This window comes from Scomber scombrus, chromosome 23 (assembly GCF_963691925.1).
Source record: "Scomber scombrus chromosome 23, fScoSco1.1, whole genome shotgun sequence".
Classification (NCBI taxonomy): domain Eukaryota; kingdom Metazoa; phylum Chordata; class Actinopteri; order Scombriformes; family Scombridae; genus Scomber; species Scomber scombrus.
Genome location: NC_084992.1, coordinates 7,824,888 through 7,850,809, shown reverse-complemented (window position 1 = coordinate 7,850,809; position 25,922 = coordinate 7,824,888). Strand labels below are relative to the sequence as shown.

General features: G+C 38.1%; 3 protein-coding genes and 1 long non-coding RNA gene across 5 annotated transcripts; all 4 read left to right on the top strand.

Annotated features, from left to right (window-relative positions):
• The first annotated feature begins 1,185 nt into the window (after positions 1 to 1,185).
• Positions 1,186 to 17,268, top strand: LOC134005714 (NACHT, LRR and PYD domains-containing protein 1 homolog). 2 transcript variants are annotated; one of them, XM_062444703.1, is made up of 8 exons: positions 1,186 to 1,388; positions 14,922 to 14,959; positions 15,048 to 15,195; positions 15,296 to 15,510; positions 15,614 to 15,852; positions 16,007 to 16,135; positions 16,898 to 17,015; positions 17,191 to 17,268. In XM_062444703.1, exons 3-8 carry the CDS (start codon positions 15,188 to 15,190, stop codon positions 17,205 to 17,207), a joined length of 726 nt encoding a protein of 241 aa, XP_062300687.1. In that variant the 5' UTR covers positions 1,186 to 1,388; positions 14,922 to 14,959; positions 15,048 to 15,187; the 3' UTR covers positions 17,208 to 17,268. The 2 variants fall into 2 exon arrangements, with proteins under 2 accessions (XP_062300687.1, XP_062300686.1); XM_062444702.1 differs by lacking the exon at positions 1,186 to 1,388 and adding an exon at positions 14,297 to 14,499.
• Positions 12,009 to 14,622, top strand: LOC134006334 (sterile alpha motif domain-containing protein 9-like). Its single transcript, XM_062445419.1, has 2 exons — positions 12,009 to 14,499; positions 14,603 to 14,622. Exons 1-2 carry the CDS (start codon positions 12,009 to 12,011, stop codon positions 14,620 to 14,622), a joined length of 2,511 nt encoding a protein of 836 aa, XP_062301403.1.
• A 3,588-nt stretch (positions 17,269 to 20,856) lies between the features above and the next one.
• LOC134006333 (sterile alpha motif domain-containing protein 9-like) lies at positions 20,857 to 23,282 on the top strand. The gene is made up of 2 exons (XM_062445418.1): positions 20,857 to 23,018; positions 23,231 to 23,282. The coding sequence occupies exons 1-2, from the start codon at positions 20,857 to 20,859 to the stop codon at positions 23,280 to 23,282; spliced, it is 2,214 nt and encodes a 737-aa protein (XP_062301402.1).
• Positions 23,283 to 23,319: 37 nt separating this feature from the next.
• Positions 23,320 to 24,796, top strand: LOC134005717 (uncharacterized). The gene is made up of 4 exons (XR_009927885.1): positions 23,320 to 23,356; positions 23,710 to 23,744; positions 23,837 to 23,898; positions 24,660 to 24,796. It is a non-coding gene; the product is annotated as an uncharacterized LOC134005717 (long non-coding RNA).
• Positions 24,797 to 25,922: the final 1,126 nt, after the last annotated feature.

Sequence of the window (25,922 nt, the reverse complement as noted above, 5' to 3'; positions counted from 1 at the left end):
AGACGAAGTTTCTCAATGTTTGCAGGGTTTCATCAAAGACATGCTGACCAAGAGAGAGATGAAAGTAGAAAAGTACACAATAAAAAGAATCAATGGTGATGAGAATAAAGAGGACCAAGAAAGGTTTTCTAGACTGATTCTCGATATTCAAAGGAAGGAGGGCAAAGGCTACAGTGCATCAGTTTTGAAGCTGGCATCGACGATATTTGTACAAAATGCTTTTTTCCCACAAGCCCTTGCTCGCTTTTATTACATTGAAATGAAAGACTACAATAAGGCAGAAAGATGGGCAATAGAAGCAAAGAAAAGAGCTCCACAAAATTCATTTGTTGCTGATACACTGGGCCAAGTCTACAAGAACCAACTGATGACCAAAGAGTTTTCTACCAAACCGAGAGAAATTTTGCAACTCGCCACAAAGGCTATTGAAGCCTTCAAAGATGAAGAACGACTTGCTGAAAATGAATATGGTGCAGACATGGCAGAAGATGGCATTACCAGAGTCTCTCATATTTTTAACACCAGAGGGCAGTTTGGTTACCTGCAGGTTTGCAATCTGATATATGACCGACTTGTTGAACAGAACAAAACCTGGAAAAGAGTTCTCACAAACAATGTGTCCATGGGCTCAGTTCTTGGATCATTAGGAGACAACAAACTCTACAGATTTAACCATCTCATAAGCAGCCTCAGAGATGAGGTTGAGAAAAAATGCAACTTTTTAAATGCCTATCTAACTTTCTCAAAGCCTGGCATGCAAAAAGATGATCCATCATACATTCAGAGGGACGTGTCATCATGCTACTTGAAGTATGCTAAGCGTCCACTACCTGACCTGATTTCAGATATCATGGACAAATGTGAAGATAATGTGGAAGAGAACATGTCACCAAGTGATGAAGACCCCCCCGAATCTCACATCGTTGCCCTCTTCAAAAAGTGGCCTGAAGACAAAAATAGTTCCCATGACTTAATGTTATTAATTCAAAATATTAACCACTCCTATGTGCATGCATGTGCAAAGTACTTTCAATCAAGGTTCCTCCGTCCCTTATTTTACCTTGGTAAAGATGAGGCTCTGAGCAGAATTGCTCCTATAAGAGTACGTGAGTTTTTGCTGGAGAATGAGGACGCAACAACAGAATTCATCAACGACATGATGAACAACGAAAAGATTTGTAAAGATCTGAGGGTCCAAAAGAACCTCCTGGGATTTGAAGGAGTTGTCCGCAACTGCAATCTGTTTGCAACCTTAGGAGGAAAGGAGATCATGGTGAATGCCAACAAACGAGGCAACCTCTGGATTCCACGTAACGTGTCCTTTTACCTTGGATTCACCATTAGAGGTCTGGTAGCCTTTAATATCCGGACCAAGAACACCAAACAGGGTAGGAAACTTATTAGAACTAAAAACATTAGAGTTGATGACTACAGTAGTTCAATTAAATATGATTTTTCCTCTATTTGTTGAATTGTATGCTTACTGCATGTACAGTTTACATCCACACCAAATGACGAAATATTTTGTTTCACACGTTGACAACTGTTGACATTACAACAGATCAACATAACGCTCTTTTGATTATATATTTCACCATTTACCAGCAGTATCAACAAAGGCTGTGAACTGGTTGCTTGTAAATTTTCTTTCCATAAAGCTTTCAGTAGAATATTAGATACCAGGAAATAATGAGGAAACTAAGTGCTTTATACTATATCAATTCAACAATACAGTGAAAAAATTAAGATCTTACAATGATTATGTCATGTAATGTAATGTTATTTGTTTGTATCTACCTATGTGTCATAATAAGGGCCTCTGGAAAGCTGTGCTTCTTGTGGCGGTGTCATGGTAGGAACTTTTTTTGCAGTTTTTTTAAATAAAAAAAAGGGTGATTCGAACAACAACTAAAACAATCTCAAAACTGTGGTCTTCACAGGACTCCAGCTGGACTGCAACCACACCTGACTGGAGAACAGAGCACGGTATCCTGACCTACATGTAAGAATAACACCTTACAATGTGTCAGCACAAGGGAAATAAAAAAAAGTCAGGGCTGTGAATCGTGACATTTTTTTAATGCAGAGGTAAAACTGGGATCCACCACATATCCTTCCATCAATGCTGTATTTGATATTGTTACATTTCATGTAACAGAAGAACATGTTTTTCTTGTCACACCCTTAGGTTGCAGTCTGAAGCAGGACAGTTTAAATGCAGTGTATCTGGACTACGCTGGGTTTGTAAGAAAAAAGTCATCTTCACATACCAGTTTAGATCTTGGGAGGAACACCGACAGAAGCTGAACTTGGTGCATTGCAAACCAGGAGGTCCGCTGATGGATATTACAGTCATAGATGGAGAGCTTGACGAAGTTTATCTCCCACACTGGATCTGTATAGGTGAGTGAACATGAAGATAAAAACTAGAGAATTGACTCAAGTTCTTCAACATGTGTATGATTATTATGATGCTGCTCTTTTTCCTGCTAAATGTCTTTCCTTCTTGTATCATGCTCAGATGGCTTCCCTCAAGTTTCAGACAAGTTTGCAGTTCTACACAAAGGCCAATCTGGAAATTTAATGTGTAGATTAATAGTGTCAGATTTGGCATCATCACATGTCAGATTATTCCAGCCCAGCTTCCCTACAAATGGAGTCATGATAGCTGATGGATTTCCAGTGAAGGCCCACTGTAACGTCTTGATTTATCGGACCAATCAGAAGCAACTCACATTGCACATTTATGTGATCCTTTGGGATCCTCAGCGACGGCAGGTCAATTCAGTTGTCTTAATAATCATAAAATACTGTGCGATGCATTATCTGCAAAAGATAAATTTGCTTTAAGTTGCAAGCACATTTAAGAACGTTTCTTTAACAGGAGGTGGAGCAAATGGAAAAGGCCAGAAAATCCAAAATGATCCAGAAGCCAAACCCACAGAAGTCCCTTGACACGGAGGCTTCATTCATCCTCACAACTGATGCAGATGCTGCAGAAATCTCGGTTAGACTTTTTTTTTAAACTAATACACGGGTCTAATGAGTTTACTAGCTACTACATGCTATGGATTACTACAGTATCACACCATAACCTGTTTTGAACTACAAGATATAAAAGTTAAACATTGTTATACTTCAGGTTAATGTGTGTCGAAATGTTCCCTGCAAGTCAAAATCTAGGGCTTCAATCTGCTCCAAGTACTTCATTTACAGTACTTTTTCTGCTTTGTTGACAAGCTGACATCAGCTCGAAGCACATGCTGATAAATACCCATCCATTCTGTAGCCTTGGCAAGGCTAAGGTTGTTGCTAAGGTTTATCCATGTGTTGTTGGCTTTGTCCACTTATCCTTATATTTCAGGTTAAATTTGGTCTCAAACATGTACAGATGTATTTGTTAAGCTTCCATTTCAAATAAAGAATGAAAAAGAGAAGTGAAATCCTACAACTTTAGTTTGTTTCAGAATTTGTTAATATAGCCTCTTGAGTGGCTGGAAGCTGGAATATAAATTTGCTGTTTCCATTTAGTCTTATATAAACATCACACTCTGTGTTTGAGGTAAAAGATTGTAATTTGCCTTGAAGTTAGCCTTGTTGAAGAAAATGTATGTGGAACACATTTGAACTAGTTTATTCTATGTGAGCAGCATGTCTGCATGTCTACTCTTATTTCCAATGTTGAAAACACCAGTATTTACAGACATCCTGTCTGGATGGTAATAAGCTAAATTTGCAAATATATAACACATTAAATAAGTCAAGGTCATGTCACAGTCTTAGAACAAAAATGAATCATCAAAATTGTTATAAATTAGAGCTAAGAAGTCTTAAAGGTCTGCTTTTCTCTTGATACTTGTTCCACAGTTGGTACACGGTCCACCAAAGTTCTTCAAGGTGTTCCTTAAAAACGCAAACAGTGACTTCAAGCTAACACTAGGGGATGAAGAGAATCACGTTGTGTGGACCTGTGACATTTCAAAAGGTTAGTGGTTATTAAATTATTTAAAAGATTTACTAACCAACTATCTACACGACTGTAAACATATTGAAGATTAGAGTATTTGTTTTCGTGAAGCAGAAATCTTTTTTTCTGAATATATTTCAAGCAGAACATATAGAAGCAGCAACTACCAAATGATCATTTAATTCTGCATTTTGTTCCAGATGAGTACCAAAAATTGAAACAGTGAAGATAAACATCATGAGGAGGTAACAAAAGGAGGACGATCATTCTGGAGAATTACAATGCTGTGAAATTGTAAGAGGGTCTGAAGCCAAATAATCTGTTATGTGATTTAATTTCTCTATGTGGTTCCAGATTTTAGCACTTCCGTTTCTGAATTTATTTTATTTATGAAACTACAAGAAGCAACATGCAAACAAAGAAAAAATCTCACTATAAGATAATTGCAGTACTTTGCTTTTCAATGTTATCTTTCCTTTCCTTTCCTTTCTTCAATGTAAATATTCATTGTTTTGTAAGATGGGTAAACAAAACACAATCTAATCCAATTAATTTTTGATGTATTTTATAAATCACAGATTATGTTTAAATGCTTTTTACATTTTGTGTGATAGTTTTATGAGAGTTTGTATGCAAAAAATAACTTGACTCTTGGGGTTTTGCTGAAATGTGCTTGACTAAAGACAAAGAAAATAATAACTAGATTAGTGTGATTAATGAAGAGATTCAAGATGTGTCATCAGCTAAATGGTTAAACCAGAACAGGGCACAATATTAACACCAGACACCAGTCAAATGCTGGTGAAATATGCAAGTGGGTAATAGAGTTGCTTCACTCACCAGCCCAAAAACAATGGCAGTCTATTGAGTGGCTGCTAAAATTTGAACATTTGTGAGCTATTTTGCTGGTGGACACAAAAGTGAATGTTGTACCCTGGAGACATCCAAGCACAACATCTTTAATATAAAATGGGTGACTTATTTTAGTCCTTTGTCATTATTTTTTTTAATTATTTTTCTGTTACCTGCCTTCTTGTCTTTGTAACAAAATAAGTATAGTCATCTTGATTTTTTTTCATTTTTTCATGAGCAAAAAAAAAAATCTATCGATTGTAAACATCTACAAATGAGACATTTTCTTACTTATTAAAGTTTTAGTTCTGCAAAAATAAATGACCACTTTTAAGGACAAATCTGTGTTATTGTGGTTGTATTTGCACGTTCACGCTCATTAAGATTTTCAGGTGAACCTTATTAAATATACAGTATGAAAAGTCCAGACATTAAGAACAAAGTGGGTTAGGGGGGCCTTAAAGGGACAGTAACTAAATCAGCCTGTTTGGGACAAAAGCTTAACTGAGCCCCGTAATATAAATATGAAGCTGTAAATGTGCATGACATAAAGATAACCAGATATCCTCACAACTTATGCAACAATTTATATGAGACATAATTGAGCATGGGAATGCCCATCATTCCATCATAATGTTCCTCGCCCTTATATACTCTAAACTTTCAAAATGTGAATAAATACCTAAACAAAACACAATGTTTACACACAGTGCTGAGCTGTATCTCAAATTAATCTACAGGTTCCCACATGTCAGATCATGTATACCACTTCTATATGGCAGATACTGTTGATCTGCAATCTCTTCCAACAAAGATCCCATAAGCTGATTTTCATATTGGTTTGTTTGTTTGTTTGTTTGTTTGTTTATTTGTTTGTTTGTTTGTTTGTTTGTTTACCTTAAAGCTCTTCGTTGGTTGCTGCTAAGATTATGAGGTAACATAACGCACAAATTATGACGCTGATTAGTTTTCCTGTTTGGCAAAAAAAATCTTAAAATCACGATTTTTAAGCATTTGAAAGAGATCATTTTGATTTTTGTAGTAACACTTAAGCACGAGGGTTTCTGTGGTTATTTACATTTTGATGCTGGTTGGTTGCACAAAGTTTAACCAGCGGATCTGACGGGTGTAATTGCACCTTGATAATGTGCAAAATCATTTTAATTTGAGGTTGCAGCTGACACAGATGCCTGCTGCAGTCAGATGGCTTTACAGAGAGTCACCACAGTAAAGTAAAGGTTAGTATATAGAAGTATAGACGGTAGATGCTGGGAAGAATCACCCGTCTTTCTGGGGTTTATGCAATGCCAGAAAGGAAAAAAAAGTTAAAAGACAGGTTTAACATGGAAAAAAAGCGGTTACTGGCATCGCCACACCCTCTGCTGCGCCTCTCAGTCTGCTCAGTAGAGGGAAATATAACTGGCCCGTCTTAATTCCCAGGGCGTATGATGCCGAGTTAAGATAAGATAAGATAAACTTGTATTGATCCCACAGTGGGGGAAATTCACCGCTACAGCAGCTCAAAAAGATAGGGATATGAGAAAAACATTTTTTTTAAACATATACAACAATAAAATTAAAAACCAAAAAAAGGACCTTAAAGTGCAATTATAGTGCAGCATTGTACAGTCTGACTGCAGTGGGAATGAAGGACCTGCGGTCCATATCTCCTTGAGTCTCAGTGCCTGGATTTCCTCCAACACGAAGACTCCATCCATGGACACCGTTCACTGGAGGACAGAATGACACCCTTTAGTCACCTCATCATCACTTTCCAACATGATGCAAGATCTGGAAAAAAGGTCTGTATGGCTCATCCAATGATTGCACAATGTTGTACTGAACTGATGGGTGACGCAGGTGTGACCAGAAGCGACACAGCAAGAAACGTCTTGAACTGTCTGTGTACAGACGAAGTTTCTCCATGGTTGCTTGGTTTCGTCAAAGACATGCTGACCAAGAGAGGGATGAAAGTAGAACAGAACCCAGTCAAAGGTAATGAGGTTAAAGAGGACCAAAAAAGGTTTTCTAGACTGATTCTTGATATTCAAAAGGAAGACTGAAAGTCCATAGTGCATCAATTTTAAAGATGGCATCGAAGATATTTGTACAAAATGCTTTTTTTCCCACAAGCCCTTGCTCGCTTTTATTACATTGAAATAAAAGACTACAATAAGGCAGAAAGATGGGCAAAAGAAGCAAAGAAAAAAAATTCATTTGTTGCTGATACTCTGGGCCAAGTCTACAAGAACCAACTGAAGAACAAAGAGATCTCTCTCAAACCGAGAGACATTTTGCAACTCGCCACAAAGGCTATTCAATCCTTCAAAGATGAAGAACGACTTGCTGAAAATGAATATGGTGCAGACATGGCAGAAGATGGCAAGACCAAAGTCTCGAATATTTTTAACATCAGAGGGCAGTTTGGTTACCTGCAGGTTTGCAATCTGATATATGACTGACTTGTTGCACAGAACGAAACCTGGAAAAGAGTTCTCACAAACAATGTGTCCATGGGCTCAGTTCTTGAATCAGTAGGAGACAACAAACTCTACAGATTTAATTATCTGATAAGCAGGCTCAGAGACGAAGTCGAGAAAAAATGTGCATTTTTTGACAAATATCTGACTTACTCAAAGCCTGACTTGAGGAAAGACGATGCCCCATACATTTCAAGGGAAGTCTCAGAATGCTACAAGAAGTATGTTGGAGACTCACCTCCCAAACACTTGAAAGAAAAATGTGATGATGTCCTCCAGAAACTAAAAGAAAAACTGTCGGTTACCTCCGCTGGAGTCCTCTCATGTCTTGACAGAAAGTACACTGAAGCAGACCTTCAAGAAATAACTACATGGTGGAAAGAAATCTATTCCATCAAAGATACAGAAACATCTCTTACCGACTACATCTATGCTCACATCATGCTTAAAAATATATATTCCTCTGATGCCAAGTCTCCTACTGCATTTAGACAAATAACACCCCCAAGTCCTCAAAATGCACCTGAGCTCAACATGTTAGCCCTCCTCTTGAAGTGGCCTATAGTCAGTGAAGACGAATGTGTCTTTGACCTCAGTCAATCAATTCAGCATATGTATAGTTCTTATGAGCATACATATAAAACACACTTTCGATCAAGGTATCTTCGCCCCCTGTTTTTCATCGGAAAAGGTCAGAATCTGGACAGAATTGTTCACAGACGGGTTCTTGAGAACTTGTTTCCTGCTGACTTGAACAGCTACTGGGACAGTGAGAAGATTTTTCAAGATCCCATGATCCAAAAACGCCTTCTCCAAATTGAAGGATGGGTACGTCATAATTTTCCTACACCAGAGTTTGCCTTTCTGCTTCAAGTTCAATATCCACCTCTCACACAAGTGATGACATAGGCTTTTTATGTCGGGCATGCAGGCAACAGCATCATCATCATCATATGTGATAACACACAGTAGAAAGTATCTCTTGAAACGATCATTGTCCAGCCTCAATTTCTTGACCGGTGGAATTCCCCATGCCACTTCTGGAAGAATAGGATGCACCCACAGACAATGGGCAGAGCAGAGCTGTTTCCTCCTGAGGTACACCAGGGTAACAGCTAGAGCAATGTTTCTCTCCATGCTACATATAATCTCTTATCAAGGATCTAGACTAAGCATCTCATCTCACTTCAGAGAACAAAACATCAGATATGTCAACAATGTTTTTTGGTTCACAACTGTAGTATATTATTGCAGAATACAGAATGGCAGCAATTACAATACATACAAGAGCAGTATATGTGGATTTTAGGTTCCATATTTCCTTTCTTACATAATTATTATTCCTTTAGATAAATATTGAATGTTCATCAAAATATACAACTTATTTTTAAGGGCCATAATCAAACCTGCACAACCAATGTATGTTTTACAGCTTTTCATTTTTTTCGTATGGGTGTTGAGATACAAAGGCGTATTGGCCATTGCTATGGGTTCTGGTATTTGACATACTGTATTGAATCACGGATGTAATTCAAACTTATATGTGTTATGACTACTTTTTATACTTCAGTGCACAGGGAAGAGTTTTTATTCTTTTTCTGACGCTAATTATTGTTCCTTACTTTTTTTCAAATGAGTGACAGATTAAGAAAACTCACAAACCCGTGTTTGATGTGAGTAGACTTGGGACAATGAAAGGATTGTTTTACTGAATCAAAACTTAAACTGTTCAGAGTTAAGAGGAGGAGAGACGGGACATAGAGAATCAAATGCTAAGGTAGTGTGATGGTCCAGATTGTTGAATGTGTCTTTAAGACACACTGTCTTAACTACAGACAAGAGGAACAGCGTCATTAGACAGCCCCTGTATTTTTTAGTTGAGTGGCGCGAACTATTTCTTTTCTTTTTGCCCTTTGCCTCTCTCGGGTGTGGCCTCTGTCTTATAAATAGTAGCTGTTAAACCAGGCTTGGTTAGTGTGAATATTAGGAGTAAACGATGAGCACTGTGGAGACCCGAATATCAGTGTGGCTGACTTTTTCACTCGTCTTCACTTCGTCTACTTCAACCAAGAAACAGAGCAAACTGTAACAGTAGCCTAAGGTAAGTGTTTCATATTGGGGGTTTTATTTTTTATTTATTTGAAGCACTTTTTTGGTTTTTCCTATACTTACGAGGCAGCATAACAAACAAATGATGACTCCCTCTGCGTGAGCGTGCACATTTCACGCTGCAAAAGCTACTCGCCATCTGCTCTTCTGTTAAAATATGTTTACTGAAAGCAGTCTTATTATCGTTGGTTTAGGCTACTGCAGGGAAATGAATAATGAAAGAATAGTAAATAGTAGTAAATAAACGATTATGCAAGATTACTGGCATGAGTACTTTCTTAGGCTGTATTGAACAATTCAAGTTTGTGTGACACAATATAAAATATTTTTTCAGACATATCTTGATCCTATTTATCACAAGTGGCAACAGGGTAGAGACTGAGAAGGAGTCAGATTTAGTTTAGTTCCTTTTTTCATCTAACAAAAAAGAATTGACACGTATAAATTGGTCTTGGGTGAGGCCAACTTCACTTATACATGAGAGGCTCTGCTCACTGACACCCACGCATATCTATCGTGATCAATAAGTCACTGTACAAAGGGCAATGAAATATGAAATTCATCCTGCCGGCCAATTAGGCGTGATGCCAGCCAAAAGCCGGCATACCTATTCATCTAAACGCAGTTTGCAATGTGGAGGTGTGCAAATTATTAACTAGTTTCAACTTTGGCTTTGCTCACCCAATGCCAAAGTTACTGGGATGGTCAATAGGATCCTGAGTGCAATCTCACAGTTGGAAAGGGTTTCCTCAATGATGTTTAGGACACAAAGGGCCTGATTTACTAAGATCCCAAATAGTGGGTACTAAATTGCGTGTACAGTGCAATAGATTGCGCGTTTTGTTTGCGTGCGTTTTGCGTGTGATCTACTAAGAATAACTGCGTAAATGAAAACAGGTGCAACAGGGTGGAGACAGCAGTCATTTTTTCAACATTTTGCGAACTGGGGTTGAAACGCCGCATATTACATATTCATTAGGGCAAACGTACCAAATGGACAGCGTGTATTATCTTGCACAGTTGTAAGACGCAAACCTCAGTGCGCTCAGTTAGTACATCAGCTTGCATATTTTTGCGGGTGATGTCAAGTTTGCACGCGTTTTTACACAGGCAGACCTTTAGTAAATCAGGCCCAAAGTGTTTTAAGCACTGTAGTTGTTACTTTTGAAATTATCTTTCAAAGTATCCTCAACTTGTGGAAGAGGTCCAGTGCATATGTATCCTGAGATTTTAATGTGCTCATGTGTCAGTCTCGTCTTTTTTGTCAGATCAAAATGAAATCCAAACATGCTGCCATACTTCTGCATTTGTTTAATGTTGGTACAGAGAGCAGTGAGAGCCTGTTCCACTTTGAATATGTCCCACTGTTTAGGAGAGCTTGAGAGTATTGCATCAAGTCGTACAATGCAAATGAACGCCATTTTGCCTTATCTCCTAGTGTTAAACCAGGAGATTTAGTCACAGAATATGGGCTTGGAATGATTGTGTCCTTTTATGTTCGCCTCGTCATCATATTCTTGGCCCGGACAGTCATTTAGTCCTTTAGTTCAGCCAAGAGTGCATTTGATAGTCCCTTTCCATTTAGTCTCCATTCATTTTGTGTCACGGGATGTTTTGTGTTGTTTCAGCAGAGGCAAATGTGTCCAATCATTATTTGCCTCATTAGCATGTTTAAGCTGACTTGTACAGTTGTTTATCAGTTAACAATAAAAGCAAAATACAGAATCTGTTTTCTAAAAGTAGACAAATCGATATCTATGAATCTCCTTACCACTGGACAGCTTTGTTACATAGAAATCATTGGAATAGTGTCAAATGTTGGACACCTTGACAGGGCCTTTTTCCACAAGTAAATCCACTATCTTGGCATTTAAATGCCAATTACTGGGTTCGTTAAGGTCTTCAGGCTAGTCTGAGGTTTCTCTCAGTGTTGGAGTCATGCTCTTCATCGGTAGGCATTGGGGAGACCTCATCTTCCAGCCCAGTCCTTAATAAACTCTAGTACAAAAAGAAGGGAATTGATTGTATGGTCCAACTTATATTGGATATGACCCTGTTCAAAATATTACAAACCTAATGATAAATATTTGTCATCTGTGGACGCTTATTATCCTAGTCTTTCACCTTGCACTTCGTCATCCTCAGTGTCCATGTACCCGACACCAGCCACCACAGTTGGAGGAGAGGCATAGTTATAATGAAACTTATTCTTGAGACTCACATTGCTGGATTGGCATCCCAACTGTGGCACACCAAGTCACCATACACCAAACCGGCACAGTCAAGAAAAGTAACAGTCCACCACTGCGCTTCGTACCCTGCGCCTGAGCAAAAATAGGACCCTTAAGTAAGATTCATGTAAAATATCACTTGTGTTAGCAACAAAATGCACACAGTATCAAAAGCGAATTTGCTCATTATACAGAGTGGTCTCAGTCAGTGTTATAATAATGAGTCATGAACTGGTCGAGGTGAGGTTACCTACTCTTTATACTGTTGTTTTCAAATTTGCATCATGATTTACAAACATTGCATGTAATTTTTTTTTCTCTCTCTCTCTTTTTGATGTTCAGTAAGGAACAAGACAGTGAAAGTTCAAGATGGCAAGTGGCCTGGCTCTGTCCACTGCTAGAGGTGAACACATTTACGTGGGAAGTGAAATAAGGGATTCTCTTTCACTGTTGGATATTCTCAATGCAAATCAGTTCGAAGGACACTCTTTAGATCCAGAAGATGTTGAGCATATGGAGGAGACTTTTTACAGAGGTGCCCCTCCTGAATGGTTAAACTTTCACATTAGTGAACAGGCAAAGTCAGATGGCACTGGAACTTCTTTTATTAAACGAGATGGATACGATACACTTAGACAACAAATTCAGAACAAAAGAAAACTCCCAGGAATATCAACTGTGAAACTGTTCCACCAACCAGGATGTGGAGGAACCACACTGGCCATGCAGGTGCTGTGGGACTTGAGGAAGACCTTCAGGTGCGCTGTTTTAACAGGCTCAACCTCAGACATCACAAATGTTGCGACAGACGTGGTCCATCTTTTCACAGCAGGCAGTCGACGCAACCAGAACACTGTGCTGCTGCTACTGAATGATGAGCATAATCTGGAAAATCTCCAAGACAGCATTATGGAAAAGATGGCTGAGCAGAAGATAGTTACCACTATGCCTGTGGTCATTTTCCTCACCTGTGTGAGAAAAGATGCAGTTCTACAGAGTGACCACGTTTTCCTACGAAAAGTACTCTCTGACACAGAGAAACAAAAGTTTAATGAGAAAAAGGAAGAGCTGAGCAGAAGGTACAAGGATAGATGCGGACAGTTTCATGGCTTTAACATAATGCAAACTAATTTCTCTCAAGCGTACGTTGAACAAGCCTGCACAGTATTCAGTACAGTACAAAGATCAAATAAACCACTGAAGACCCAGCTTGCTACCTTCCTGTCCCTGCTGAATGCCTATGTACCAGGATCATATCTCCTTGAGTCTCAGTGCCTGGACTTCCTCCAACATGAAGACTCCATCCATGGACACCTTTCACTGGAGGACAAAATGACACCCTTTAGTCACCTCATCATCACTTTCCGACACAATGTAAGATCTGGAAAAAAAGTCTGTATGGCTCATCCAATGATTGCACAATGTTGTACTGAACTGATGGGTGACGCAGGTGTGACCAGAAGCGACACAGCAAGAAACTTCTTGGACTGTCTGTGTAGAGACGAAGTTTCTCCATGGTTGCTTGGTTTCGTCAAAGACATGCTGACCAAGAGAGAGATGAAAGTAGAAGAGAACCCAGTCAAAGGTAATGAGGTTAAAGAAGAGCGAGAAAGGTTTTCTAGACTGATTCTCAATATTCAAAGGAAAGAGTGCAAAGGCGACAGTTCATCCGTTTTGAAGATGGCGACAAAGATATTTGTAAAAAATTCTTTTTTCCCACAAGCACTTGCTCGTTTTTATTACATCGAACTAAAAAACTACAACCAGGCAGAAATATGGGCAAAAGAAGCTAAGAAAAGAGATCCCAAAAATTCATTTATTGCTGATACTCTGGGCCAAGTCTACAAGAACAAACTGAAGAACAAAGAGTTTTCTACCAAACCGAGAGAAAGTTTGAAACTAGCCAAAAAGGCCATTGAAGCTTTCAAAGATGAAGAACGACTTGCTGAAAATGAATATCTTGCAGACATGAAAAAAGATGGCAAGACCAAAGTCTTGCATATTTTTAACACCAGAGGGCAGTTTGGTTGCCTGCAGGTTTGCAATCTGATATATGACCGACTTGTTGCACAGAACGAAACCTGGAAAAGAGTTCTCACAAACAATGTGTCCATGCGCTCAGTCATTGGAGACAATGAACTCTACAGATTTAACCATCTCATAAGCAGCCTCAGAGATGAAGTTGAGAAAAAATGCAACTTTTTAAATGGTTATCTTACTTTCTCAAAGCCTGGCATGCAAAAAGATGATCCATCATACATTCAGAGGGACGTGTCATCATGCTACTTGAAGTATGCTGAGCATCCACTACCTGACCTGATTTCAGATATCATGCACAAATGTGAAGATAATGTGGAAGAGAACATGTCAGCAAGTGATGATGACACCCCTGAATCTCACATCATTGCCCTCCTCAAAAAGTGGCCCGAAGACAACAATAGTTCCCCTGACTTAATGTTATTAATTCGAAAGATTTACCATTCCTATGAGTGTACATATGCAAAGTGCCTTCGATCAAGGTACCTCCGTCCCTTATTTTACCTTGGTAAAGATGAGGCTCTGAGCAGAATTGCTCCTACAAGTGTTAGTGAGTTTTTGCTTGAGAATGAGGACGCATTCATCAACTACATGATGAACAACCATAAGATGTGTAAAGATATGAGTGTCCAAAAGAACCTCCTGGCATTTGAAGGAGTTGTCCGCAACTACAAACTGTTTGCAACCTTAGGAGGAAAGGAGATCATGGTGAATGCCAACAAACGAGACAGCCTCTGGATTGAATGTCAAGTTTCTTTTTACCTTGGATTCACCATCAGAGGTCTGGTAGCCTTTGGTATCCGGACCAAGAACATCGAACAGGGTAGGAAACTTATTAGAACTAAAAAAATTAGAGTTGATGACTTCAGTAGTTCAATTAAATATTATCCTCTATTTGTTGAATTGTATGCTTACTGCATGTACAGTTTACATCCACACCAAATGACAAAATATTTTGTTTCACACGTTGACAACTGTTGACATTACAACAGATCAACATAACGCTCTTTTGATTATATATTTCACCATTTACCAGCAGTATCAACAAAGGCAGTGAACTGGTTGCTTGTAAATTTTCTTTCCATAAAGCTTTCAGTAGAATATAAGATACCAGGAAATAATGAGGAAACTAAGTGCTTTATACTATATCAATACAACAATACAGTGAAAAAAATTAGATCTTACAATGATTATGTCATGTAATGTAATGTTATTTGTTTGTATCTACCTATGTGTCATAATAAGGGCCTCTGAAAAGCTGTGCTTCTTGTAGCGGTGTCATGGTAGGAACTTTTTTTGCAGTTTTTTTAAATCAAAAAAAGGGTGATTCGAACAACAACTAAAACAATCTCAAAACTGTGGTCTTCACAGGACTCCAGCTGGACTGCAACCACACCTGACTGGAGAACAGAGCACGGTATCCTGACCTACATGTAAGAATAACACCTTTCAATGTGTCAGCACAAGGGAAATAAAAAAAAGTCAGGGCTGTGAATCGTGACATTTTTTTAATGCAGAGGTAAAACTGGGATCCACCACATATCCTTCCATCAATGCTGTATTTGATATTGTTACATTTCATGTAACAGAAGAATATGTTTTTCTTGTCACAACCTTAGGTTGCAGTCTGAAGCAGGACAGTTCAAATGCAGTGTATCTGGACTACGCTGGGTTTGTAAGAAAAAAGTCATCTTCACATACCAGTTTAAATCTTGGGAGGAACACCGACAGAAGCTGAACTTGGTGCATTGCAAACCAGGAGGTCCCCTGATGGATATTACAGTCATAGATGGAGAGCTTGACGAAGTGCATCTCCCACACTGGATCTGTATAGGTGAGTGAAAATGAAGATAAACACTAGAGAATTGACTCAAGTTCTTCAGCATGTGTATGATTATTGTCCTGCTAAATGTGTTTCCTTCTTGTATCTTGCTCAGATGGCTTCCCTCAAGTTTCAGACAAGTTTGCAGTTCTACACAAAGGCCAATCTGTAGTAGTGTCAGAGGTCACATCATCACATGTCAGATTATTCCAACCCAGCTTCCCTACAAATGGAGTCATGATAACAGATGGTTATCCAGTGAAGGCCCACTGTAATGTCTTGATTTATCAGACCAACAGGAAGCAACTCACATTGCACATTCATCTGATCCTTTGTGATCCTGATCAACAGCAGGTCAGTTCAATTGTCCTAATTATCACTCAATTCTGTTAGCATGATCAGGAAAAGTACGTTTTGTTGTTGAAGCTATTATACATCAAAACACAGGCAAAAACATTGTCTACTGTGACCCTGAAGCATATTTAAAAATTGAATATTTCTTTTACAGAAAGTGGAGCAAATGGAAAGGGCCAGCCAATCCAGAATCATCCAAAAACCAAACCCAGAGAAGTCACTACAAATACTGGATTCATTCACCCTCACAACTGATGCAGAGCCTGCAGAAATTTCCCCTGCTGTATGGTTTGACCTTTTTTAAGCTTATACACTAGTCTACCGAGTTTATGATCTTCTATAACTTTAATGTCTTGTTTTACAAGATATTAACATTATTTATTGTTATACTCACTATTACTGCATATAGCTACTAAGGATCAAATTAAAACAGATCAGTGATGAGAAGACTGTTCTGTTTATTATTGTTTATTATGGTTGTCATAGATAGTTGGCCTACAGGGTCAACCCTGTCTCCCAGAAATGATGCTTATATGCTACTAAATTGTTTTCTTAATGAATGAAACATCACATTTATGTAGTAGTAATAGTAGTAGTATTTTTTCAGTCAACATATGCAGTACAGTGAGTATAAGCAGTATATATTCCTATAACAAACAACTTGATCAGACATTTGATTTGCATGAAATTCAGATTTGTAGAGAGAGACTCTATGAATGTCTATGAAAGGCCCAAAAGAGGGGAGTTTTCTGTTCATGTGTGTTGTTAGTATCAGTCTTTTCTCTCAGTTCAAATGATACAAAAGGTCATTTATGCTTTTAGTTCAGGCCCCAATTTAGTTATTGTTCAGAAATGGTCTCTCAGGAGGTCTGTTCAATCTCCATGAATAAAAGAAAAGCCATAAGGTGTACTACATTTAAATACATGTAATAATTCACGGCCATGTCACAGCCTCATATGGAACAAAAATATATCATTAAAATTGTTATATGCGTTAAGCTAAAGAGTCTTAAAGCCCTACTTTTCTCTTTTCACTTTTTCACAGGTGGTACACAGTATACCACATTTCTTTAAGGTGGTCATTGAAAATGCAAGCAGTGACTTCAGGCTCACACTAGGAGATAAAGAAAATCACACTGTATGGACCTGTGCGATTTCAAAAGGTTAGTTTTTGTTGAATAATTTTGAAAAAATTCCGAAACATCTATCTACACAACTTTAAATGTATTAAAGACGAGTATTTGTGAAGGCCAAATGTTGTGTTTTCTGAATATATTTCAAGCAAAACATAGAAGCACAGACTATTAAATGACCATTTAATTATGCATTTTGTTCCAGATGAGTACCAAAACTAAAACAGTGGAGAGAAACACCATGAGGAGGTAACAAAAGGAGGATTCTGGAGAATTACATTGCTATGAAATTGTAAGAGGGTCTGAAGAGTCCATATGACTAATCTGTTATATGATTTACATTATATATGGGGTTACAGATTTTAGCACTTACTTTTGGGGATTTATGGGATTTATGAAACTGTAAGAAGCAACATGCAAACAAAGAAAAAAACTCACTATAAGATCATTGCAGTACTGTACTTTTCAATGTAATCTTTCCTTTCTTCAATGTAAATATTCATTGTTTTGCATGATGGGTCAAGAAAACCCAATCGAATCCAATTAATCTTTGGTGTATTCACTGTAAGTCACTGATTATGTTTAAATGCTTTTTTATATTGTGTGTGATAGTTTTTATGAGAGTTTGTATGCAAAGAATAACTTGATAACTAGATTAGTGTGATTAATGAAGAGATTGAAGATGTGTCATCAGCTAAATGGTTAAAGCAGAACAGGCACCAGTCAAATGCTGGTAAAATATGCAAGTGGGTAATAGAGTTGTTTCACTCACCAGCCCAAAAACAATGGCAGTCTATTGAGTGGCAGCTAAAATTTGAACATTTGTGAGCTATTTTGCTGGTGGACACAAAAGTTAATTTTGTATCCTGGAGACATCCAAGCACAAAATCTTTAAATGGGTGACTTATTTTAGTCCTTTGTCATTATTTTTTTATTATTTTTCTGTTACCTGCCTTCTTGTCTTTGTAACAAAATAAGTATAGTCATCTTGATTTTAATTTCATTTTTTCATGAGCAAAAAAAAAAAAAAATCGATTGTAAACATCTACAAATAAGACATGTTCCGACTTATTAAAGTTTTAGTTCTGCAAAAATAAATAACCACTTTTAAAGAAAAATCTGTGTTATTGTGGTTGTATTTGCACATTCACGCTCATTAAGATTTTCAGGTGACCCTGATTAAATATACAGTATGAAAAGTCCAGACATTAAGAACAAAGTGGGTTAGGGGGGCCTTAAAGAGACAGTAACTAAATCAGCCTGTTTGGGACAGAGGCTTAACTGAGCTGCATGAAGAGCCAGTAAAAGATAGATAAGGACTTTTTTGAACTGTAAAACATTCAAAGATATTCCAGTAGAGCCCCGTAATATAAATATGAAGCTGTAAATGTGCATGACATAAAGATAACCAGATATCCTCACAACTTATGCAACAACTTATATGAGACATAATTGAGCATGGGAATGCCCATCATTCCATCATAATGTTCCTCGCCCTTATATACTCTAAACTTTCAAAATGTGAATAGATACCTAACCAAAACACAATGTTTACACACAGTGCTGAGCTGTATCTCAAATTAATCTACAGGTTCCCACATGTCAGAAAATGTATACCACTTCTATGTGGCAGATACTGTTGATCTGCAATCTCTTCCAATAAAGATCCCATGCCCCCCCCCCCCCCCCCCCCCGAAAAAAATAATAAAGTAAAATGGGTCTAAGGTGGGTCTCTAAGGGTTTTAATAAATAAATAAATACATTTAAGTTTAATTTAATTTGTGTTACGTTATATTCATATTATAATGATATTTTAATTTCAATAAGTGGTTAAACGTTGATCTTAATTTCTTTCTTACATGATTATTATTATTCCCTTCATAGACAAATACTGTATATTCATCAAAAAATACAACTTACTTTTGAGGGGCATGATCATGTGTACACTTTACAGTATATGTCATTCTTTTGTTCTTTTGTTGTATGGGTGTGTTGACTCACAGCACTTGAAACATGATCCCGCTGCTATGAGTTCAAGTATCAGACATCCTGTATGAAATCACACGACAGGGTGCAATAGAAACTGTTATACTGTTCATACTTCAGTGCACATGAGGAGAGATTTTTGTTTCGTTTCCTGAGTGACAGTTTAGTACCTTTTAAGGACACCACCGTATTTGATGGATGCCAGTAAAATATAGGACTGTTTTGACAGAAACGAAACTGAAACTGCTGTGAGTTAATAGAAAAAGGGGGAGAGACGGGAAGCGATAGACAGACCACACGTGAGAGGATGAGAGTAAAGTGCACTGAGGTAAGCTGATTTTCATATTGGTTTGTTTGTTTGTTTGTTTGTTTATTTGTTTGTTTGTTTGTTTGTTTGTTTGTTTGTTTACCTTAAAGCTCTTCGTTGGTTGCTGCTAAGATTATGAGGTAACATAACGTACAAATTATGACGCTGATTAGTTTTCCTGTTTGGCAAAAAAAATCTTAAAATCACGATTTTTAAGCATTTGAAAGAGATGATTTTGATTTTTGTAGTAACACTTAAGCACGAGGGTTTCTGTGGTTATTTACATTTTGATGCTGGTTGGTTGCACAAAGTTTAACCAGCGGATCTGACGGGTGTAATTGCACCTTGATAATGTGCACAATCATTTTAATTTGAGGCTGCAGCTGACACAGATGCCTGCTGCAGTCAGATGGCTTTACAGAGAGTCACCACAGTAAAGTAAAGGTTAGTATATAGAAGTATAGACGGTAGATGCTGGGAAGAATCACCCGTCTTTCTGGGGTTTATGCAATGCCAGAAAGGATAAAAAAAGTTAAAAGACAGGTTTAACATGACATAAAAGCGGTTACTGGCATCGCCACACCCTCTGCTGCGCCTCTCAGTCTGCTCAGTAGAGGGAAATATAACTTGCCCGTCTTAATTCCCAGGGCGTCTGATGCCGAGTTAAGAAAAGATAAGATAAACTTTTATTGATCCCACAGTGGGGAAAGTTCACCGCTACAGCAGCTCAAAAAGATAGGGATATGAGAAAAACAATTTTTTTAAAAACATATACAACAATAAAATTAAAAACCAAAAAAAGGACCTTAAAGTGCAATTATAGTGCAGCATTGTACAGTCTGGCTGCAGTGGGAATGAAAGTCCTGCGGAAGCGCTCCTTCTTACACTTGGGGTGTATGAGTCTAGATACATACATAAAGTCTAGATGCTATAAGAGGAACTGTTCCTGTGTTATGCCGACTTCTTCCTGCCCGCTAACTATTGCATGCACCTCACGGAAGCGCGCATACCTTAAGGGGAAACTAACCTACCAGACACAGAATGATTTTCTAAGGCAAATAATTGCTTAAAAACGATTTAAAAATATATGTATCTGGTTTATCCATGATGAGAAATTATCTAAAGTCTATAGTTTTCAAACGTTTAAAGTTTTATTATCTCTCAACATTTTTCATTTTTTTATGTGTTACTCATTATGCAGAGCGATCCATGTCAGTGTTATGTTATTGAATTAATGAGTCATGAAATGGTCAAGATGAAGCTACTTTTACCTGCTGTATACTGTTGGATTTTTTATATATATATATATATATATATATATATATATATTATTTTAACTTTTTTTTTTTTTTTGACAAAAAATAGAAAAAACCTACATACAAGATGGGTATACAGTACCTGACATTGTTACATGAAGTAATTGAATTAATAAAAGAAAGACAGAGGCTATATGAGGATATATACAATACTGTTGGATATTTTAAATTGTGCACTCTGTTTTATAAACTTCTATAAACTATAAACTTTCTCTTCTTCTTTTTGACAGTTCATTAAGGGACAAGACGCTTAAAGTCCAAGATGGCAAGTGGCCTGGCTCTGTCCACTGCTAAAAGTGGGAACATTTTTGTGGGAAGTGAAATAAGGGATTCCCTCTCACTGTTAGATGTTCTCTACGCAAATCAGTTCGAAGGAGAGTCTTTAGATCCAGAAGTTGTTGAGCAGACAGAGGAGACCTTTTACAGAGGTGCCCCTCCCAAATGGTTAAACTTTCACATTAGTGAACAGGCCGAGTCAGATAGCACTGGAACTTCTTTTATTAAACGTGATGGATACGATAGACTTAGACAACAAATTCAGAACAAAAGAAGGCTTCATGGAATATCAACTGTGAAACTGTTCCACCAACCAGGATGTGGAGGAACCACACTGGCCATGCAGGTGCTGTGGGACTTGAGGAAGACCTTCAGGTGCGCTGTTTTGACAGGTTCAACCTCAGACATCACAAATGTTGCGACAGAGGTGGTCCATCTTTTCACAGCAGGCAGTCGACGCAACCAGAACACTGTGCTGCTGCTACTGAATGATGAGCATAATCTGGAAAATCTCCAAGACAGCATTATGGAAAAGATGGCTGAACAGAAGACATTTACCACTATGCCTGTGGTAATCTTCCTCACCTGTGTAAGAAAGAATGCTGTTCTACAAAATGACCATGTCGTCCTTCAAAAAGTACTCTCTGACACAGAGAAACAGAAGTTTAATGAGAAAAAGGAAGAGCTGATCAAAAAGTATAGGGATAGATGCGGACAGTTTCATGGCTTTAACATAATGCAAACTAATTTCTCTCAAGCGTACGTTGAACAAGCATGCACAGTATTCAGTACAGTCCAAAGATCAAAGAAATCACTGAAGACCCAGCTTGCTACCTTCCTGTCCCTGCTGAATGCCTATGTACCAGGTTCATATCTCCTTGAGTCTCAGTGCCTGGACTTCCTCCAACATGAAGACTCCATCAATGGACACCTTTCACTGGAGGACAGAATGAGACCCTTTAGTCACCTCATCATCACTTTCCAACATGATGCAAGATCTGGAAAAAAAGTCTGTATGGCTCATCCAATGATTGCACAATGTTGTACTGAACTGATGGGTGACGCAGGTGTGACCAGAAGCGACACAGCAAGAAACTTCTTGAACTGTCTGTGTAGAGACGAAGTTTCTCCATGGTTGCTTGGTTTCGTCAAAGACATGCTGACCAAGAGAGAGATGAAAGTAGAAGAGAACCCAGTCAAAGGTAAGGAGGTTAAAGAAGAGCGAGAAAGGTTTTCAAGACTCATTCTCGATATTCAAAGTAAGGAGTGTGAAGTCCATACTGCATCAGTTTTGAAGATGGCGTCAATGATATTTTTACAAAATCCTTTTTTCCCACAAGCACTTGCTCGTTTTTATTACATCGAACTAAAAGACTTCAATAAGGCAGAAAGCTGGGCAAAAGAAGCTAAAGAAAGAGATCCCAAAAAATCATTTGTTGCTGATACTCTGGGTCAAGTCTACAAGAACCAACTGAAGAACAAAGAGTTTTCTACCAAACCGAGAGAAATTTTGAAACTTGCCACAAAGGCTATTCGAGCCTTCAAAGATGAGGAACAGCTTGCTGAAAATGAATATGGTGCAGACATGGCAGAAGATGGCAATACCAAAGTCTTCCATATTTTTAACACCAGAGGGCAGTTTGGTTACCTGCAGGTTTGCAATCTGATATATGACCGACTTGTTGCACAGAACGAAATCTGGAAAAGAGTTCTCACAAACAATGTGTCCATGGGCTCAGTCCTTGGATCATTAGGAGACAACAAACTCTACAGATTTAACCATCTCATAAGCAGCCTCAGAGATGAGGTTGAGAAAAAATGCAACTTTTTAAATGCCTATCTTACTTTCTCAAAGCCTGGCATGCAAAAAGATGATCCATCATACATTCAGAGGGACGTGTCATCATGCTACTTGAAGTATGCTGAGCATCCACTACCTGACCTGATTTCAGATATCATGGACAAATGTGAAGATAATGTGGAAGAGAACATGTCACCAAGTGATGAAGACTCCCCTGAATCTCACATCATTGCCCTCCTCAAAGAGTGGGCAGAGGACAACAAGAACAATTCCTCTGACCTAATGCTAGTCACTCAAAAAATTAACCACTCCTATGAGTGTACATATGCAAAGTACCTTCGATCAAGGTACCTCCGTCCTTTATTTTACCTTGGCAAAGATGAGGCTTTGAGCAGAATTGCCCCAACAAACAGCAGTCAGTTTTTGCTTGAGAATGAGGACCCCGAATTCATCAATTACATGACAAACAACGATAAGATTTTTAAAGATCTGAGGGTCCACAAAAAACTCTTTAAATTTCATGGAATAGTCCACAACTACAAACTTTTTGCAAACTTAGGGGGCATGACGATCAATGCCAACATACGAGACAGCCTCTGGATTCAACGTGAGGTTTCCTTCTACCTTGGATTTACCATCAGAGGTCCGGTAGCCTTTGGTATCCAGACAAACTACACCAAACAGGGTAGGAAACCTCTATTTGCTGTAATTAATATAGTTTCCATATGTTCAACTTACATCCACACCGGATGATAATCAATTTTAATTTTGTTTTACAGCAGCTGTTGACATTACAATAGGTCAAAATAACGCTCTCTTGATTATATATTTCACCATTTCCACCAGTGAACTGGTTGTTCTTTCTATAAATCATCAGTAAAATATTAGATACCAGGAAAGAATCAGGAAACTTAGTGACTAAGTGTTAATGCTTTATACTGTATCAGGAAAAATACCAATGATAAAGTGGAAAAATGAATATTTCACAATGATTGTAATGTTATTATGTGTTTGTATCTTCATATGTGTTATGATAAGGGCCAAGAAGCTGTGCCTCTTGTGGTGGTGTCACGGTAAGAATATTTTTCTAATTGTTGTTTTTTAAATCAAAAATGGTTGTTTCAACAACAACAAAAAACCTCACAATTGTGGTCTCCTTAAACAGGACTCCAACTGGACTGTAACCACACCTGAATGCAGGACAGAGCGTGCTCTCCCAACCTACAGGTAAGAACATGGATAAAGAAAAAACAAAGTCAAGGCTGCGAAGGCTTAATAACATTTTTAACTGCAGGGCCTGTACTACGAAGCAAGTTCAGTATACCCTGGATATCTTTTCATTATCTGGCTTCTCAGAACCTGACCATGGATATAACTTGTACTATGAAGTCAACTCCAGGTTTTCCTATCCAGCTATCCAGATCATTAATTACAAGCGACCTCAGAACTATAAATGAAGTAGGACTACATATAATATGAAATGAGACTGTGAGCTATATGCTGCAAACATCTCTTTCGGGGGCAGCAACACGTCATATTCTGAAAGTTAAATGTAAACGGCAGCCTGTAATCATATAGATGTAAGAACATGTAGAAACACTACAAATCATTTCCATATATTAAATATAGGCTAAGACTTCATGGCATTGTCCATGTCAGGATCCTGTGGGAATGGTGACTCCTTTTATGCAGTGATTTGATTGGTCAGTGGTCAGGGTGCAGACACATGTTGATGTGATCCTGCTCCAGAGCAGGTTGAATGTTCAGCATTAGTTACCATGGTATGTACCCCAGTAAGAAGTCCACCATTGTATGACTTAAAACCCAGAATTAAACTTAAAATGACCTTGCTAACCCCAAATTTTACTTCATAGTACAGGCTCCAGGAGTAAAACTGGGATCCCCCACATATCCTTCTGTCAATGCTGTATTTGATATTGTTACATTTCATGTAACAGAAGAATATGTTTTTCTTGTCACAACCTTAGGTTGCAGTCTGAAGCAGGACAGTTCAAATGCAGTGTATCTGGACTACGCTGGGTTTGTAAGAAAAAAGTCATCTTCACATACCAGTTTAAATCTTGGGAGGAACACCGACAGAAGCTGAACTTGGTGCATTGCAAACCAGGAGGTCCCCTGATGAATATTAGAGTCATAGTTGGAGAGCTTGACGAAGTGCATTTCCCACACTGGATCTGTATAGGTGAGTGAACATGAAGATAAAAACTAGAGAATTTACTCAAGTTCTTCAGCATGTGTATGATTATTATGATGCTGCTCTTTTTCCTGCTAAATGTATTTCCTTCTTGTATCATCCTCAGATGGCTTCCCTCAAGTTTCAGACATGTTTGCAGTTCTACACAAAGGCCAATCTGGACACTTCCTAGAAGAAGTGTCAGAGGTCACATCGTCACATGTCAGATTATTCCAGCCCAGCTTCCCTACAAATGGAGTCATGATAGCTGATGGATTTCCAGTGAAGGCCCACTGTAACGTCTTGATTTATCAGGCCAACCGGAGGCAACTCACATTGCACATTTATGTGATCATTCGTGATCCTGATCGACTACAGGTCAATTCAGTTGTCCTAATAATCAGTAAATACTGTGTAATGCATAATTAGCAAAAGATAAATTTGCTCTTTAAGTTGCAAGCACATTTAAGAATGTTTCTTAAACAGGAAGTGGAGCAAATGGAAAAGGCCAGAAAATCCCAAATGATCCAGAAGCCAAACCCAGAGAAGTCCCTTACAACGCTGGATTCATTCATCCTCACAACTGATGCAGACGCTGCAGAAATCTCGGTTAGACTTTTTTTTTTAAAACTAATACACGGGTCTATTGAGTTTAATAGCTACTACATGCCATGGATTACTAAAGTATCACACCATAACCTGTTTTGAGTTACAAGATATAAAACATATTGCTTTACTCTCACGAGCTGCTAAAGATAAAATAAAACAGATCAATGATCAGAAGACTGTTCTGTATATTACTGGTATCATATTGCTTTAACAAACATAATTGTTGCCAGTATTATGTTTACAGGTAATGTTTTTTTCTAATGAATGAACCACTACATTTATGTACTGCACTTTAGACCTAGAAGACACAATGCATTGACACCAGAGATCTGAGTTCGCATCCTGAGTCCTGCATGTTGTCAGGTTTAGAGAAGTATATTGCAGATATTTGATGAAAAAGTTGTCTCTACGCATTTTACTTATACAACAGTATCAGTATTTTTGCATC

What these genes read in the sequence shown, in the direction of transcription:
- LOC134006334 (XM_062445419.1), top strand. Translation starts at nt 12,009, where the DNA reads ATGGCAAGTGGCCTGGCTCTGTCCACTGCTAGAGGTGAACACATTTAC. An exon ending in GACCAAGAACATCGAACAGG is followed by an intron (nt 14,500 to 14,602) that starts GTAGGAAACTTA and finishes CTGCATGTACAG; the next exon opens with TTTACATCCACACCAAATGA.
- LOC134005714 (XM_062444703.1), top strand. An exon ending in CCCACACTGGATCTGTATAG is followed by an intron (nt 15,511 to 15,613) that starts GTGAGTGAAAAT and finishes TATCTTGCTCAG; the next exon opens with ATGGCTTCCCTCAAGTTTCA. An exon ending in CTGCAGAAATTTCCCCTGCT is followed by an intron (nt 16,136 to 16,897) that starts GTATGGTTTGAC and finishes ACTTTTTCACAG; the next exon opens with GTGGTACACAGTATACCACA.
- LOC134006333 (XM_062445418.1), top strand. Translation starts at nt 20,857, where the DNA reads ATGGCAAGTGGCCTGGCTCTGTCCACTGCTAAAAGTGGGAACATTTTT. An exon ending in GCAAAGTACCTTCGATCAAG is followed by an intron (nt 23,019 to 23,230) that starts GTACCTCCGTCC and finishes TTGCAAACTTAG; the next exon opens with GGGGCATGACGATCAATGCC.